Raw genomic sequence first — 13,304 nt, 5'->3', positions numbered from 1 at the left:
ATAACTTATAATGGCCTAATTTCATCAATCTGAGTCTCAAAAAAATAAAATAAAAATAATAATAGCTAATAATTCGTTTGTGATATATAAAGCTATCGATTTTGTCGACTTTCCGTCTTTCGAGAGAGAGTGAACGAGGGATCAGCACAGCTATTAGATATTAACTTTTTTTTCGCGAGAAAGCAAACTCTTATAGACGACATCAATCGGCGTACAACGAGCTCTGCTGAACAGCACGGCACACGACGATCATCACATGCAGCAACGGCATGTAGGCTACATGTATAATAGGCCTAGACATAATTACACATAAAAGGTATAATATAGCTATAGAGAACCCATCTCTCGATCGATCGTATATTGTTATTACACACAGCCAATGAGAGGTTTGATAGCAGGTTATAAGGTTTGGACGAGAGATGTGAGAAAGAATAAATCACAAACAGAATGATTAATTCATAAATACTATAGAGTCGATTATCTCTTTGTGCTATATAGTGAATGCTCTATCTCTCTTTAATGTTTTAGTTTCTTATATAGTTTCTTGTATATTTATTTGTATTTTTCATTGAAATTTTGCTAACGTGTTTTTCCCGTTTGTTCTGAATAAACCGCCTTGCGCGTCTTTTTCTGTCTTTCTTCTTTCTAAACCATATAATAAATATGCTGTTATGTGTAGTAAGTATTTACCTGATGATTTGACAATAAGAAAAAGGAATAAGGAATGGGCCGGATGAGTGCTGGATGGGGATGATGCTGAGGGGATGAAACACCGAAACCAACAAACAAAGAACAAGAATTGGTAAATAGTTTGTAGCTAACCGACCGAACAATGTATACAGATGTAGTTTTACACAGCAGTATAGCTAGCAGGTGTGCAAAGTATGTAATAATAATAATAGAGAGAATATAATATAATGAGTTATTTTATGTCAAATCTACGACTTAGGACATCACCGGGACTGCTGCTCAAATACACGCTGCTGGCGTGATGGTGCTGGTGGCGGAGATGGTGCTGGTGGGGGGAATAAAAGAGAGAAGGATTTTTGCGGGTGGACGCTGCTGGCGACGAGCGGAGCTGCGAGGAATGCGATTCAAGAATATTATAGATGATAATGATTTTTGCCATGATACATTTATATTTATATATAATAGAGAGAATTGAATAGAGAAAAGAGAAAAGGTTTGACAAATTTTGGCCAATAAACATATCCGGTTGAATAGTTTTTTTCTTTTTTTCTTCTTTGAATTAGTATACAGAATAATGGGAACACACCATCTACCAGTCAGTGTGGGCAGCAGCACTGGGAAACATAATAACGGAAGAGACACGTAACGGGGAGATAGAGAAAAGGAATCGGGATCTCGGAGGATCGCCCCCTTTTTTTTTGTTTTCGGCTTTGTAATATTTATTGTACATGAGAGATGTGGGAAAATCGTGTGTGTTTTGTTTTTTTTTTTCAGGTTCTTCTTCTTTGATTTTTAAAACCTTATATAGTTGAGAGAGCGCTTTAATTCATTCTTCCTTGACAGCGGTGATTCAAAAGTAGAAAATGAATGAACCGATCAACAAAAACCGAACCAAACAAATGGGAAAACAACGAAGAAAAGGAAAGAAGAGATTTCTTATTTTTTCTTATTTTGTTACATAATAATTAATAATTGTTGTTGTTGTTGTTGTTGACTCTTTATTACTTGTGCTCTTATCCGTCCGTCTCCTACGGCCATCTAGTGGCAGTAGATCATGTGAAGAGCTCCGTTTCCGTATCGGACCGTTTCCGTTTTGCGACCGCCGTTGTTGTTGACGAGGCCGGCGCTAGAGGACGGACAGGTCCCGTCGTGGGCGCAGCGGCACTTTGGGTTCACCAGGAATGTCGTCGCTGTCTCCGTGATGACTTTGCACGCCTCGCTCCCGCCGCAGGTCTTCAGCTGCAACGACAACAACAACAGGAAATCAACAACAAAACAAACAAGCAAACAAAAATACACAATGGGGCAAAATCAACAACATCACAACACAATGGGCAAAATTCGTCCGCTGACTCAACGACCTTCATATCACGTCATCTTCTCTTCAGAGCCCATAGCACGCACATCAATTAATCAGAGCTCGGACATCGATCATTATATATATAGGTTCGCAGAAGAAGAGGATAAACAGTGATGAATGATTCGTGGAAAAAGTTCATCAAAATGCGCTCCGACGCTCATCCTCCGGCCTTTGTTGACACAATCGGAGCAATCGAAACACGAAATGAAAAAGAAATGTAAGAGCAAAGATCAAGAGCTATAGATAGCGTGTGTGCTTGTAATACAGAGCAGCATAGCTCGTTCTTTTAGGCGCATCATCAGTCCGTTCCGCTCTTCACTTCCACTCGTTGGCCCTTTTCTTCATTCTCTCCCCCAGCATTTCAATCGGATTTTCTGTAGGTTAGATAGGCTCTTGGGGCTTGTTGGCCACCGTGTTTGAGTTTCGACTAAAACAGCATAGCGGGTGGGGACTATAGCGAGGCTGCTGTCCTTTTACCCCTTTGGCGAAATGAGCAGGATATTCCTGACGAAGATGCCCAAGGATGGTTGTTGGCTATAAACACACATAGGGGTCGAATGCAGAATGTGCAATATCCGCTGCAGTTAATACGACTACACCGTTCTCAGCATATAAGACGGTCTCTCTCTCTCTCTCTTTCATATTTCCCCCTGATTCCGGACAGGATCCGGTGCGTCATCACAACTGGCGAAAAATACGGGGCCCAAGTCTAGACGAATAAATAACGGTCCGGAAGCGAAGTAGAAAAAAAGTGAGATAAAAGATAACAAACAGGTGCCTAGTAATAGCACACAGCTCGACGTCCAGCAGACAATCTCTATGTCCAGGTATCAATTGAATCAAAGCCAACGAACGCGCGGGCAAATGCAATCAAAGTCAACTGAGTTTTCGCCCAAAAGTATGTGTCCATTCAGTGGCAAGATAAATCGGCCTCGCACGAAATAAAACAGAAAGCTTATGATACGTCACGACAGCTCATATTTATAGAAGTTTTTTAAATCTTTCCCTATGATGGCATTCGAATATGGCAACGTCACACACACGCGCAATATATTTATAGGGTAGAGTTGAACAGCATCGGCTGCCTACTGTATAGTCTAAGATCTAGAGACTATAGAAGGAGAAGACTCTTTTGTTTTCTCTTGTCCAATCTCGGTCGACCAGCGCGCCAGCACGAGGATCGCAAATCCCCCCCCCCCCCGCCCTGCTGTGAGCCTTTATGTGATCCCGTCGTCAACCGGGGAGAGAGACAATGAAATCAAAAGATGGAAAAAGAGCAACACAACAGACAAAAATTGTCCCACACATATAATGGCGTCAAGTATTTTATGCCCCTTGAGAATATAGCATGAAAGTAGTCCATGTCTATTTATGCTATAAAGTACTTTCTAGTAACAAATCCACCAAGTCAGCTATGACGTATAAGAGGACTGGTCCCGTGCATATGCGAGGGAGGGGATTGAATGAAAATTACGACGCCATAGACCATCCCCCCCCCCACCTCCCAAGGAGGTCGAGTTCAAACGACACATTCATCTCCGCCTCAATAAACTGGAATAAGGAAATCAAAAAATTTGAATCCAAAATTTTCTTTTTCTTTTTTTATCAATGATTCAAAACTACTTTTCAGCGGGGAGATGACACGCACTTGGTCGTGCTGTATCTGTACAACGGAGTCGACGTTAATCAAGGTCGATGCTGATCACCGTGAGTGGGTGCTGGACGTCGTTGTTGAAATATATGAGCCCCATTTTTCAATCATATCAAAGCAGCTGCTGCTATTTCTTAATTCGGTTGCTATAGATGTGCATACTATAAATTACACTTGAAGGACTGGTAATGCCAATCTGACCTAATACATATATTTCAGCAGGCCTTTATTATAGATTGTGTGGCGATGAAACATTCCTCCCGTGGGAAGCAGTAGCAGAACTTATATAAATCAACATGTGCCCAGTGCTGCATGGGAAACCGAAAGGGCGGTCACCCATTCGAGATTTATTCTTTATTACTCCCCCTTGGCCGTAATAGAAATCAAAATGACGTCGTCCATGCCAACAGTTGATATTCGTACCCACGTTACCTTTTCAAACGTTTGTTGAAACAGAATGCTCATTTAAAAAAAAAAATAATAATGGGTCCTATTACCAGGGCGATACGTTTAACTCGGCGTGAAATAAAACTGGGCTAAAGTCATTCATGCACATCAACACAATGAGATCTATATATTCTCTGATGGATAATAATAAGAAATCGGTTGCCGAGCTCTGACAAGCGAAAGGTGTCATGAGACTCTTCAACCATTTATTTCCTTGTAGATCAATTCTCATTCTTTAAAAAACTGCATTCTGCTCTCAAAAAAGAGGCCCCTTTCTTTTTTGAGTTGTGTATAGTATTTTATATACGGTACTATAGTATACAGCAGAGTTTTTGTTTATCCCTATTTCATTGTCGGAGCGGGCCGCCGCCGGCAGCAGCAGCAGCAGCAAATAGATGCGAAATTAATTGAATGGAGAGAGTCTCTTCGTCTCTAGACTATGATTAATGAGAACCTTTTCATCGCGCTAGGCGACACTCATCAAGGAAACCATACACGGTTTTGAGCCAAAGAGTAATAGAGGCGTTTGTCATCAAGTATAAAAGTATAAAAAAGAACCCATTCCATGTCGCCGAGGGGGGGTTTCGGCAAAAGAGTGCTGGAAGGAAGAAAAAAGCACTCAACGTGTACATATATATACCATGATGTAAAAGCAAAAGTGAATGAGGCGCAGCAGAGTTATAAAAGCATCTCAACCGCCACCCGTGAGCCGCGCCCTTCATACCGTCCCCGCATTCATATACATAATGCAACGTATACAGTATATACGGAGCCAGGCGATGATGAATGGCTTGTGGGTATATTTCTTTCTTTTATGATTCGTCACCCGGTGCGCGCGTTAAGAGGGTTTTTCTTATTGCGTCAAACATATATCAAAAATAATAATAATAACTAGGGCATTAAACGTATAATAATAGCGGTGGTTAGAGATTTGGTTTGGTTTATAATTACCGCGTTGCAGACGTAGGTAGTCGACATGGATTCGGTGTCATCGTCGACGTCGTCAAACTGGCTGTCGACGAGGTCGTAGTTGGCGCTCTGGCCGGGGCAGATGCAGTGATTGACGTCGTTGAGCGACAGCATCCTGCCCGTCGACTTGGACATGAGGCTCACCGTCGTGTAGGCCGTCATTCCTCGCTGGCAGGTGCGCAGTGTGGGCGCTTTACGGCAATACTGTCCTCATTGATTTCCCCCACCAAAAAAACAAGTTGTCGTCGTCGACGTCGTTATCGCAGGAAAGAAAAGAAAATAAAAAAAGAAAACGTGAAATATGGAAAAAACGAACAAGAAATCAGTCAAGCGGAATATCTTAAGGGCATCGCCGAATCGAAGCTTTTTCGACGATAATAGCTTTCAGCTAAAGGGGTTTTTTTCCCCGGCTAAATAAGGTTACAACTTGTCCGATTAAAGTCTATATATCGTGCAGAGTCGTCAAGGTATAGAGATGATATACAAACGACGGCTCTCTATGTGTGTGTGTGTATACAATAGCTACTTAGAGAGAGGTAACATATCCTGTTAAAAAGAAATCTCCAAAAAGTTGAAGAGCGCTTAGATTTTTATATCTAATATGGGTCTATTATCCGTTCTCGACTTTCTTAAAAGCTTCTAACCGAGATTTGAAACTTTTGGCCCAACATGTTTACTTGTTTGCCTATGAGATACATTAGACTTTTCTTTTCTCTTTTTTGTCGAACCGTTTCACTGCTGACACGTTTGCCCCCAGGACCGCGCTTCTGTCGCCGTGAAATATCAACGATATACGTATATACTTATAATCTCTTGTGTGTTCTCAATAGCAACCATCAAACTCGTCCACCTCATAGCAGCAGCGTTTTCGCCAGCAGTTGCACAACGCACCCGCACCAGAACAGTTTCACTTACCAGTTGTTTTGTTTTCCCTTGTTGCTGTCTTTTCCCCTGAAATAACAATGGGTGAAACAAAAAAACAAACAACAAATCCTCGGCGGCTCTCGGCTGTCTATTGAATACAAGATTGCTATACTATGCTGCGGTTTTATTATGAACCTAAAAGCGCTTGACGTGTATTCAAGGACTTGTTTCAACATTCACTGCGCGTTTCAATTGTTTATGTCAAACCCCCCACGCACGCCCCGCCAACCACGACGGGCCTCTATATATACGTAACGACTGTTACATAATGAACGAATTTGCTAAAAAAAAAATCCCGATTGTGATTCGACGCGTGGATACAGGCAGTCGCGTGCGAAAGAGATTATAAGCTGGACTGCATGGAGAGAGCTATAGCTGCTGGGCCAGAAGAGCTGGGTGTATGTATTATAGCGCGTCGCCTGAGAACGGCTGCTGCTGGGATTTGCGGGACCACGCGTGTGATTCATTTGCGCATACAGCGCCGGCGGCACATCAGCCCACAGTGCACACACACACTCACAGCATCTGCATGGAGAGCAACTATATAGCGCTTATACGTCTGCTGACTTGTATATTATACGGGAGCTTAGGCACACTGCTGCGTCGCTTTCGTGTTTGCGTGTCAGCCTGGGCGATATTGTAGATATAATTGGAGCCGTACGATATTATTCCCGAGATTATAGCCCCTCCAAAAAATTAAATTAAAAAAAAACCGTCGTGAATTTCCCCGAGGGCAGGTATATACATACACACATGAAGATGGCACAGAATCCGGGTCTTAATTAATTTATACAAACACACCAGCCCAGCAAATAAACGCATATTGCGCAAATATTCTAGTTCTCCTCCCGCGGCGCGGTTCATTAATCATTATTAATCTAGCGATTGGATGTAACAAATATTGTACATTGGCGGGGGTGCGTATAGATCTGAAATGTCATCGGGTTTGTGGAACACGTGTCTATTGTTGCACGTCTACGTCATCATCGACTAGAAGGGTCTATATAGACATGTGAAAAGCATCTGGGTTGATGAGTTGCTGTGGTGGCAACAAAAGAATTCGAGTAGTAACATGTGTGTTGCTTCACATCAAGTGGCTGCCGCCGGGGGATCTGATTTGTATTTTGTATTTTGTATTATTATTATTCTCCAAGATCTTTTGAGGTGTTTCACGGAGATGACGCCATCCTCCTCACTTGCCAAACGCCGAAACGACGGCGAGATGAAAGAGGAAAACGTTCGCGCTCGTCGCCTCATTGTCGGAGATTTGCTGTTTGCCATTTGGCTGCTGGCGATATGATATCTATCTATTCTATATAAGGGACTATACTGGATGGAGCGTGTGTCTATACCTTGTACTGGTCTGATCCTTGAGTGATTGAATGTCCGTCCTCGTTGTCCCAGACCAACGGGCATCGGGTGGGACCTGAGCAGGAGCACAATGGTTGCGTGTTGATTCCCCGGGCGTTGGCCTGCAGATAGGCGCATATCGTGTTGCCAGTGCAGACGGGCAGCTTGGTCTCCTGTTCAGCGTTTCATCGCCGTTTCCCAAATCAAATAGAAAATAATTAAAAATAGAAAATTGTCGTTTCTTCTATTCACGAAAAAATAGACTCCTACCTCTGGCAATGGCTGGAAAATGTCGTTGATTTCATTGCCGTCCACGTTATTGCCAGTCATTCTACCCATGGCAAGCGACGACATGATGAGGCCCGTCAGGATGAACCAGGCGGCTCGTACCAAGATTAAGTACATGGTGCTCGTTTCTTCTTTCTTCTCTTTAGATTAGGGTATTTGTCTTTCGAGTCGGTGAGGAGATCGCCGCTTCAGCTGCCTTGAAAAACTGGACAACAGCAACGCAGAGTTTCTGCTTTCCAGCCCGGAAAGAAAAATCAAAAGCGCAAAAGCCAATAACAGCTTTGCATTAATGGCGTGGAATAATATAACAAGGCATATATAGGTTGTCATACACCAAATAAAAAAGTATATAGACGTCGTTAGAGAGAGACAGACATATGGAGAGATCTATTTTGAGGACGAGACCATTGCAAGATTTATATCTCCCAGCCGCGTCACAGGATCGAGAGAGTCGAAATCGCAGTGAAACAGCAGCATCAGGCCAGCCTCATATCTCCGAGGAATTACACGCGCCATGGCATATATATATACCTACTATTATTATCGTCTATGTATATAAGATGGAGATGCTGTGTGTATAGTATATTTATAATATAATGACAAGGTCTAACTCAATTGGTCGCCGGTAGATATCTTTTATTTTTATTTATTTCCTTTTTTCTTTTTCTAACTTTTTTAGGAGAGAGAGATAACAACATGGGGGACATGCAGATATCTCTAGACATGTTATAATAGCGTAGTGCTGTGGGAAGTTTTCGTTTTCTTTTTTCTTTTGTCGTTGTTGCCCCCAAAACTCTTTGCGACTCCGCCTATATTACAATCACCGACTTTTTTGCTTTGAACGAGCAACTATACCAAATAGGGAATAAGGGGCATGACTATAATGAGATTCGAGTTGCCACGGCGATCAATTTGCTTTTCGTTTTCAGCCGAGACGACGGCCGGCTCTACCGCTGTGTGCCCATCATCATATGTCGGCCCGCCGTTTATTTGATCAAACTGGAAGATGCCAAAGACAAATGAAAGGAGCGCAATGGATTCTTCCAGATGGCCGCCTACATAAATATTATGGACGTCTTATTATATATCGGCAATGATGAGCTTCACGGGATAACGCGCACATCCAGCGCCGATCGACGCAACTCGATCGTGTCGTCGCCGGCGCTATCCTTTCATGTCCAATGCGGGATCTTATTCTTGCGCGGCCTGCGTGTGCTCCGCCATATGGTTGGATATGGATGCGTGCAAGCGTTGTTGATGATGATCCAGATCTATTCTTTTCCTATCAATCGCACATGATATGATAATAACCTTTTTCCTGTGATGTGCTGTGTGTTATTTACAATCACATTCCATCCCAGCTGCGGGGCTCAACATTTTCCATCAGCCATCATCATCTTTGTGTATAGGTTATAGGCTTTGAGGTATGTCACGACGAGAGAATAGAGCCACAGCACCGCGCTATCTAACCATCAGTTTTACTATTAAATTGTGATGTCATCAAAGTTAAAAAATAAAAAAATAAAGTCATTCTCAAAAGGATGCTGTCATCTCCGCAGATGAGAGACGCCCACACACACGAGTATAATACCTATCTCCTGGAAAAAGTTGACTGGCTAGAAAAGCGAATCGTCTGTGTCAAATCAAGATCAACCAGATCTATTCTTCTCTTTTGATAGAAAAGGAAGAAAAATGTGTCGACTTTTTGAATGAAGTTCCTTTTCTCTCTGTGTGCGCCCTGCAGCGCTCGGGTTATTCGCATCTCAGCCAGCGTATTATATATAATAGTATAGGCCTATATATATCTATCTAGTATCGCGCCCCGTTTATTTGAAACGTTTGATTACAGCGGGGCGGAAACTGCTGCCGGGGGGTGGTGATGGGGGGCGCAAAAATACACTAAAGAGGTAAGTATATAGACGTCCCTCCCTTAAGAAAAAGCTTATAGAGAAGAAGGCGCTGCACCTATTTCATCTGTATCCGATTGATCTCCTTTTCATTGTCGCTCAGAGCTCAAGTCTGCTCTATATAAAAGGGCACGGAGGGAGTTGCTGTGCTTCAAAGAAAAACGAGATAGTCTTCACTTTGCTCCTTGGCACGACAATCTATCTATACTACAATACACACAGGCACGAGAGAGAAAAAAGCTGAAAAAGTCGCTGCAACTGAAAATTCCCAAAGAGTATCAAAAAGTCGCGAGAGTCTCACTGCTATTATATATCAAGACAGCGTCTTAACGCACTTAGACGCGGATAATTTGATCGACAACAAAGTCTCGGAGGTATCAAAATCACCCAGCCTTTTTATAGTATGTATAAATAGTTTGCTAGCAGGAGTGATTGAATTTTCGTTGCGAGAGCAATGCAAGTTGAAGTTAACTTGATGCCAAATAGGAGCAACAGTATAGTGATTTAATCTAATGAAACATTGATAAACAGGTCCGTAATCTAACAATAGATAGAGTGCATGTTGAAATCACGATTTTGAGAAAAAGGTGCTGATACGTAATCGAAATGATGCAACGCAATGCAACGTGTTTTGTGGATAATAATGTATAGATTGCTAGGATTACCTGGCTGCTGCTGGCGCTCGGGTGGGTTTCCTGTTGACAGAAATTGGGCGGATGACGCTCCAACAGCTGTGCTGTGATGCGGACACTGGTGGCAAATTCCTCCTGTTCAAAAAACGTCTGGGACCGGTCGGCAAAAATAATGTGGCTGGTGGGGGAGGAGGAGGGAGGGATGGTGGCTACTATACAGTCAAGAGAAAGTCTAACCAACAATTGAGGAGGTGAATATCTAAACTGGCGGAGAGAAGTGAAGACGAGTCTTCTGATCGGAGTGATGTGGGTGATGGGGGGTGGCAATGGCACACGCTCAGCACCGGTCGAGATGAAGTAGGAAACAAGAGTTGCTTTGCGTCCAGCGGCCGACCGGGTTTTTATAGACCAGCCAGCCGCAGGAGACGAGAGAGAAAGAGGCTGGCTGGCAGCAGCGGCTCGGCGGCCTGTGCGCGTGGGAGGACGATAGAGGAGAGCGCCACGGAGAGGAGAGACTCCGCTCGGGCGGCATCCAAAGCCTTTGGCTCTTCTTCCTGTCAGCCAAAAGACGTGGCAAAAAGGGGGCGCGACTTTCGTTCGTCCTCCTGTCGCCGTCGTCATCGGTCCGTCCCTGCTGCTCGCGCTTTATAGACAAATCCCCCACCCCACCCCATACACCAAGCCCAGTACTCGCTATATGACGTATGTATACGCTATATCTATCTACTGCTACTACCTTAAGTGACGATGCCCTAAAAAAAAATAAAATATTAAATCATAAATTTGTGAACGCTGCACTGAACTTTTCTCCTGGCTGTGATGCGCAGCTCATTTTAATATTTTATTATTCACTGGTCCGACCATTCAAAAGTGGGCGCATTAAACACACACACAAAGAGACAAAAGAATTGAATTTCTCTCGTTTTTTTTCCATTTATATAACCCGGCCAACAGGCGGTTATAACCTTTAGTTCAGGCTGTAAAAGCTTACGTAAAGACTATATACATACATATGTTGAAGGCCTATGTAAATCCACAGCACGCAGGACGTGACCGGGGGTTGTGACAGTCGCCGCTCTGACAGGTCTCTCCTCAATTTGTTTTTCTTTTTTCTTTCTAGTTTTTGCATGTGTTTCCTTTGATTCCGCGCCGTGGTGCATACGATGTCCGTCTTCAATGGGCACTTGAACATTTTCTCCATGTTAACCCCAGCAGCTTTTTTTTTTTGTCCCCTACATTATTCATGAACTGTGGGCTCTGAATATGTCCCCGGAGACAGCTTCAATCACATAATACAGTGGCCCATTATATCGGAGACCATCAGACGCAGCAGGGCTTGAGCTCCTGGGATGGATACATCAATCGCCAGAGCTGCTATGTTAAGTTTCTGGGCGAGTACATTGGCTCCGCATATACGCGGAAAATATGGGCGTCCGCTTTCAATTGAAAAATATTTCTAGACTGGATATATGTACAGACATATCCTTATATTCGTCGACATTTCGAATTCCAAAATTCCATCATTCCCTTATTAAAGGAAACCAACTGTTGAGAAATGACGTCAAAGGCAAATTGGTTTGCTCAGTGCGCGCTGTTTCGTCCTTCCTTCTTTCTCGCGTACGTGCTCTTTCACCTCCCACCTAACGCATTTGAATAAAACATGTTTTTCATCCTCCACATTCGGTGGGTTATTTTTCTATATTTTTTGTTTGGTTGTTTTCCCAGGGTGCCTGTTGGGCATTATTACCATTTATTTCCGATTTCTTTCTGTCTGGCTATATCGTTTGTGAAATAACGAGCAACACACAGTCGGGGATTAATAAACGGGGCAGAGTATCCATAGTATCCCATATCCAGCGCAGCACTTTTTCTTTTTGATTTTGTTTTCTTCGTCTGTTGTGCTGGCTCCCTTCCCCCAATCAAAGTCATCGTTATCGCCTCGTTCCAGCCTGCTGCCCACACGGATATTATTGGGCCCGGCCTACATATATACTGGACACCGCTTTTGTGATACAGACTGGGGGTTTGGCTTTTCTTTTAGCAATCAAAAAGCAGCAAGGTAACAGAAAATATATAAATAAGGGAGACAGTTAGGGAGAGATATTCATCCCGCGTACGCGTCCTTTTGTATAGCTACAAAAGAATATACATCGATGCACTGATTGAACAACGTCTATGTGTATATATACACACAATTGTCTGATACGATCGTGCACGGTACACTCAACACGCCAGACAAAAAACACACAGTCCCACTAACAAGGCCGTGCATTCACCATACGTCCATGGCGACAGACGATACATTTTAATGATTACGCACTTTTGGTCGTCCAATTATTTATTGCAAATATCAAACCTCCATTTTTCCTTTGATTTTCCGCAGAAGTGGAGGAACAAAGTTGAACCGGAACTGACTGCATAGGGCGGTAGCTATGTATATTTTTAAAATATTGAATTGGGAACATCCGGAGAAAGTATACATACATATTGAATCTCTTCGTGTGTGCGCACGAAAAGAATCTTCCAACATTTTGCCAGCTTCACCTCGTCTTCGTTTCCTCTGCTGCCGTGTTTACAACTAACGCAATAAAAGTGTTTCGGGGTAAGGACCTGAATGTGTATGTACGACCCAACCGGAGAAAGTATATATAAATAGAGCTGGACAAAATTGGAGACGGCCCATCACTTTCGTGTGTCAATAGAGAGAGAGCCTGCTGCCGCTGGCCTATATGTATGTACCTGTGAGTATATTATATTGGGGCGAGTCGTGAATTGTATGACAGGAAAAACGCGGATGAAATGTGTTGGGTGCAGCAGTTGCTCGGATCAAAGAAGAAGAAAAAAAACGGAAACTTGTTTGCTGCTGCGACTGGGATCGAGATCGAGTCAGATGAAACAGACGGGCAATATACTATACACGCTTTTGACGGAATAAATAAGCGGTAATAGAAGTCTGCAACCACCAAAGTCACTATGAACATCTTATTACTCTCTTATTTTTCAAAAAAATAAGAAACTGGCCCACTTTCACTCTATAGATGAAGACACTTTTGGGCCATAAATTCGTCTTGACCTTCTAATAAATC

At 43.0% G+C, this 13,304-nt stretch overlaps 1 protein-coding gene across 3 annotated transcripts; it reads right to left on the bottom strand.

Annotated features, from left to right (window-relative positions):
* Positions 1 to 343: 343 nt before the first annotated feature.
* LOC124192146 (U-scoloptoxin(11)-Sm5a-like) lies at positions 344 to 10,640 on the bottom strand. Of its 3 annotated transcripts, none has more exons than XM_046585324.1 (5): positions 10,252 to 10,640; positions 7,662 to 7,908; positions 7,394 to 7,564; positions 5,100 to 5,321; positions 344 to 1,929 (listed from the first exon to the last, which is right to left on the bottom strand). In XM_046585324.1, exons 2-5 carry the CDS (start codon positions 7,794 to 7,796, stop codon positions 1,729 to 1,731), a joined length of 729 nt encoding a protein of 242 aa, XP_046441280.1. In that variant the 5' UTR covers positions 7,797 to 7,908; positions 10,252 to 10,640; the 3' UTR covers positions 344 to 1,728. The 3 variants fall into 3 exon arrangements, with proteins under 3 accessions (XP_046441280.1, XP_046441282.1, XP_046441281.1); XM_046585326.1 differs by having other exon boundaries at positions 7,662 to 7,958; positions 10,252 to 10,608; XM_046585325.1 differs by having other exon boundaries at positions 7,662 to 7,911; positions 10,252 to 10,608.
* Positions 10,641 to 13,304: the final 2,664 nt, after the last annotated feature.

The sequence above is a fragment of the Daphnia pulex genome, chromosome 4 (genome assembly GCF_021134715.1).
Source record: "Daphnia pulex isolate KAP4 chromosome 4, ASM2113471v1".
NCBI classification, from domain to species: Eukaryota; Metazoa; Arthropoda; class Branchiopoda; order Diplostraca; family Daphniidae; genus Daphnia; species Daphnia pulex.
The sequence above is the reverse complement of the archived record's forward strand: the minus strand, read 5'-3'. Positions and strand labels throughout refer to the sequence as shown.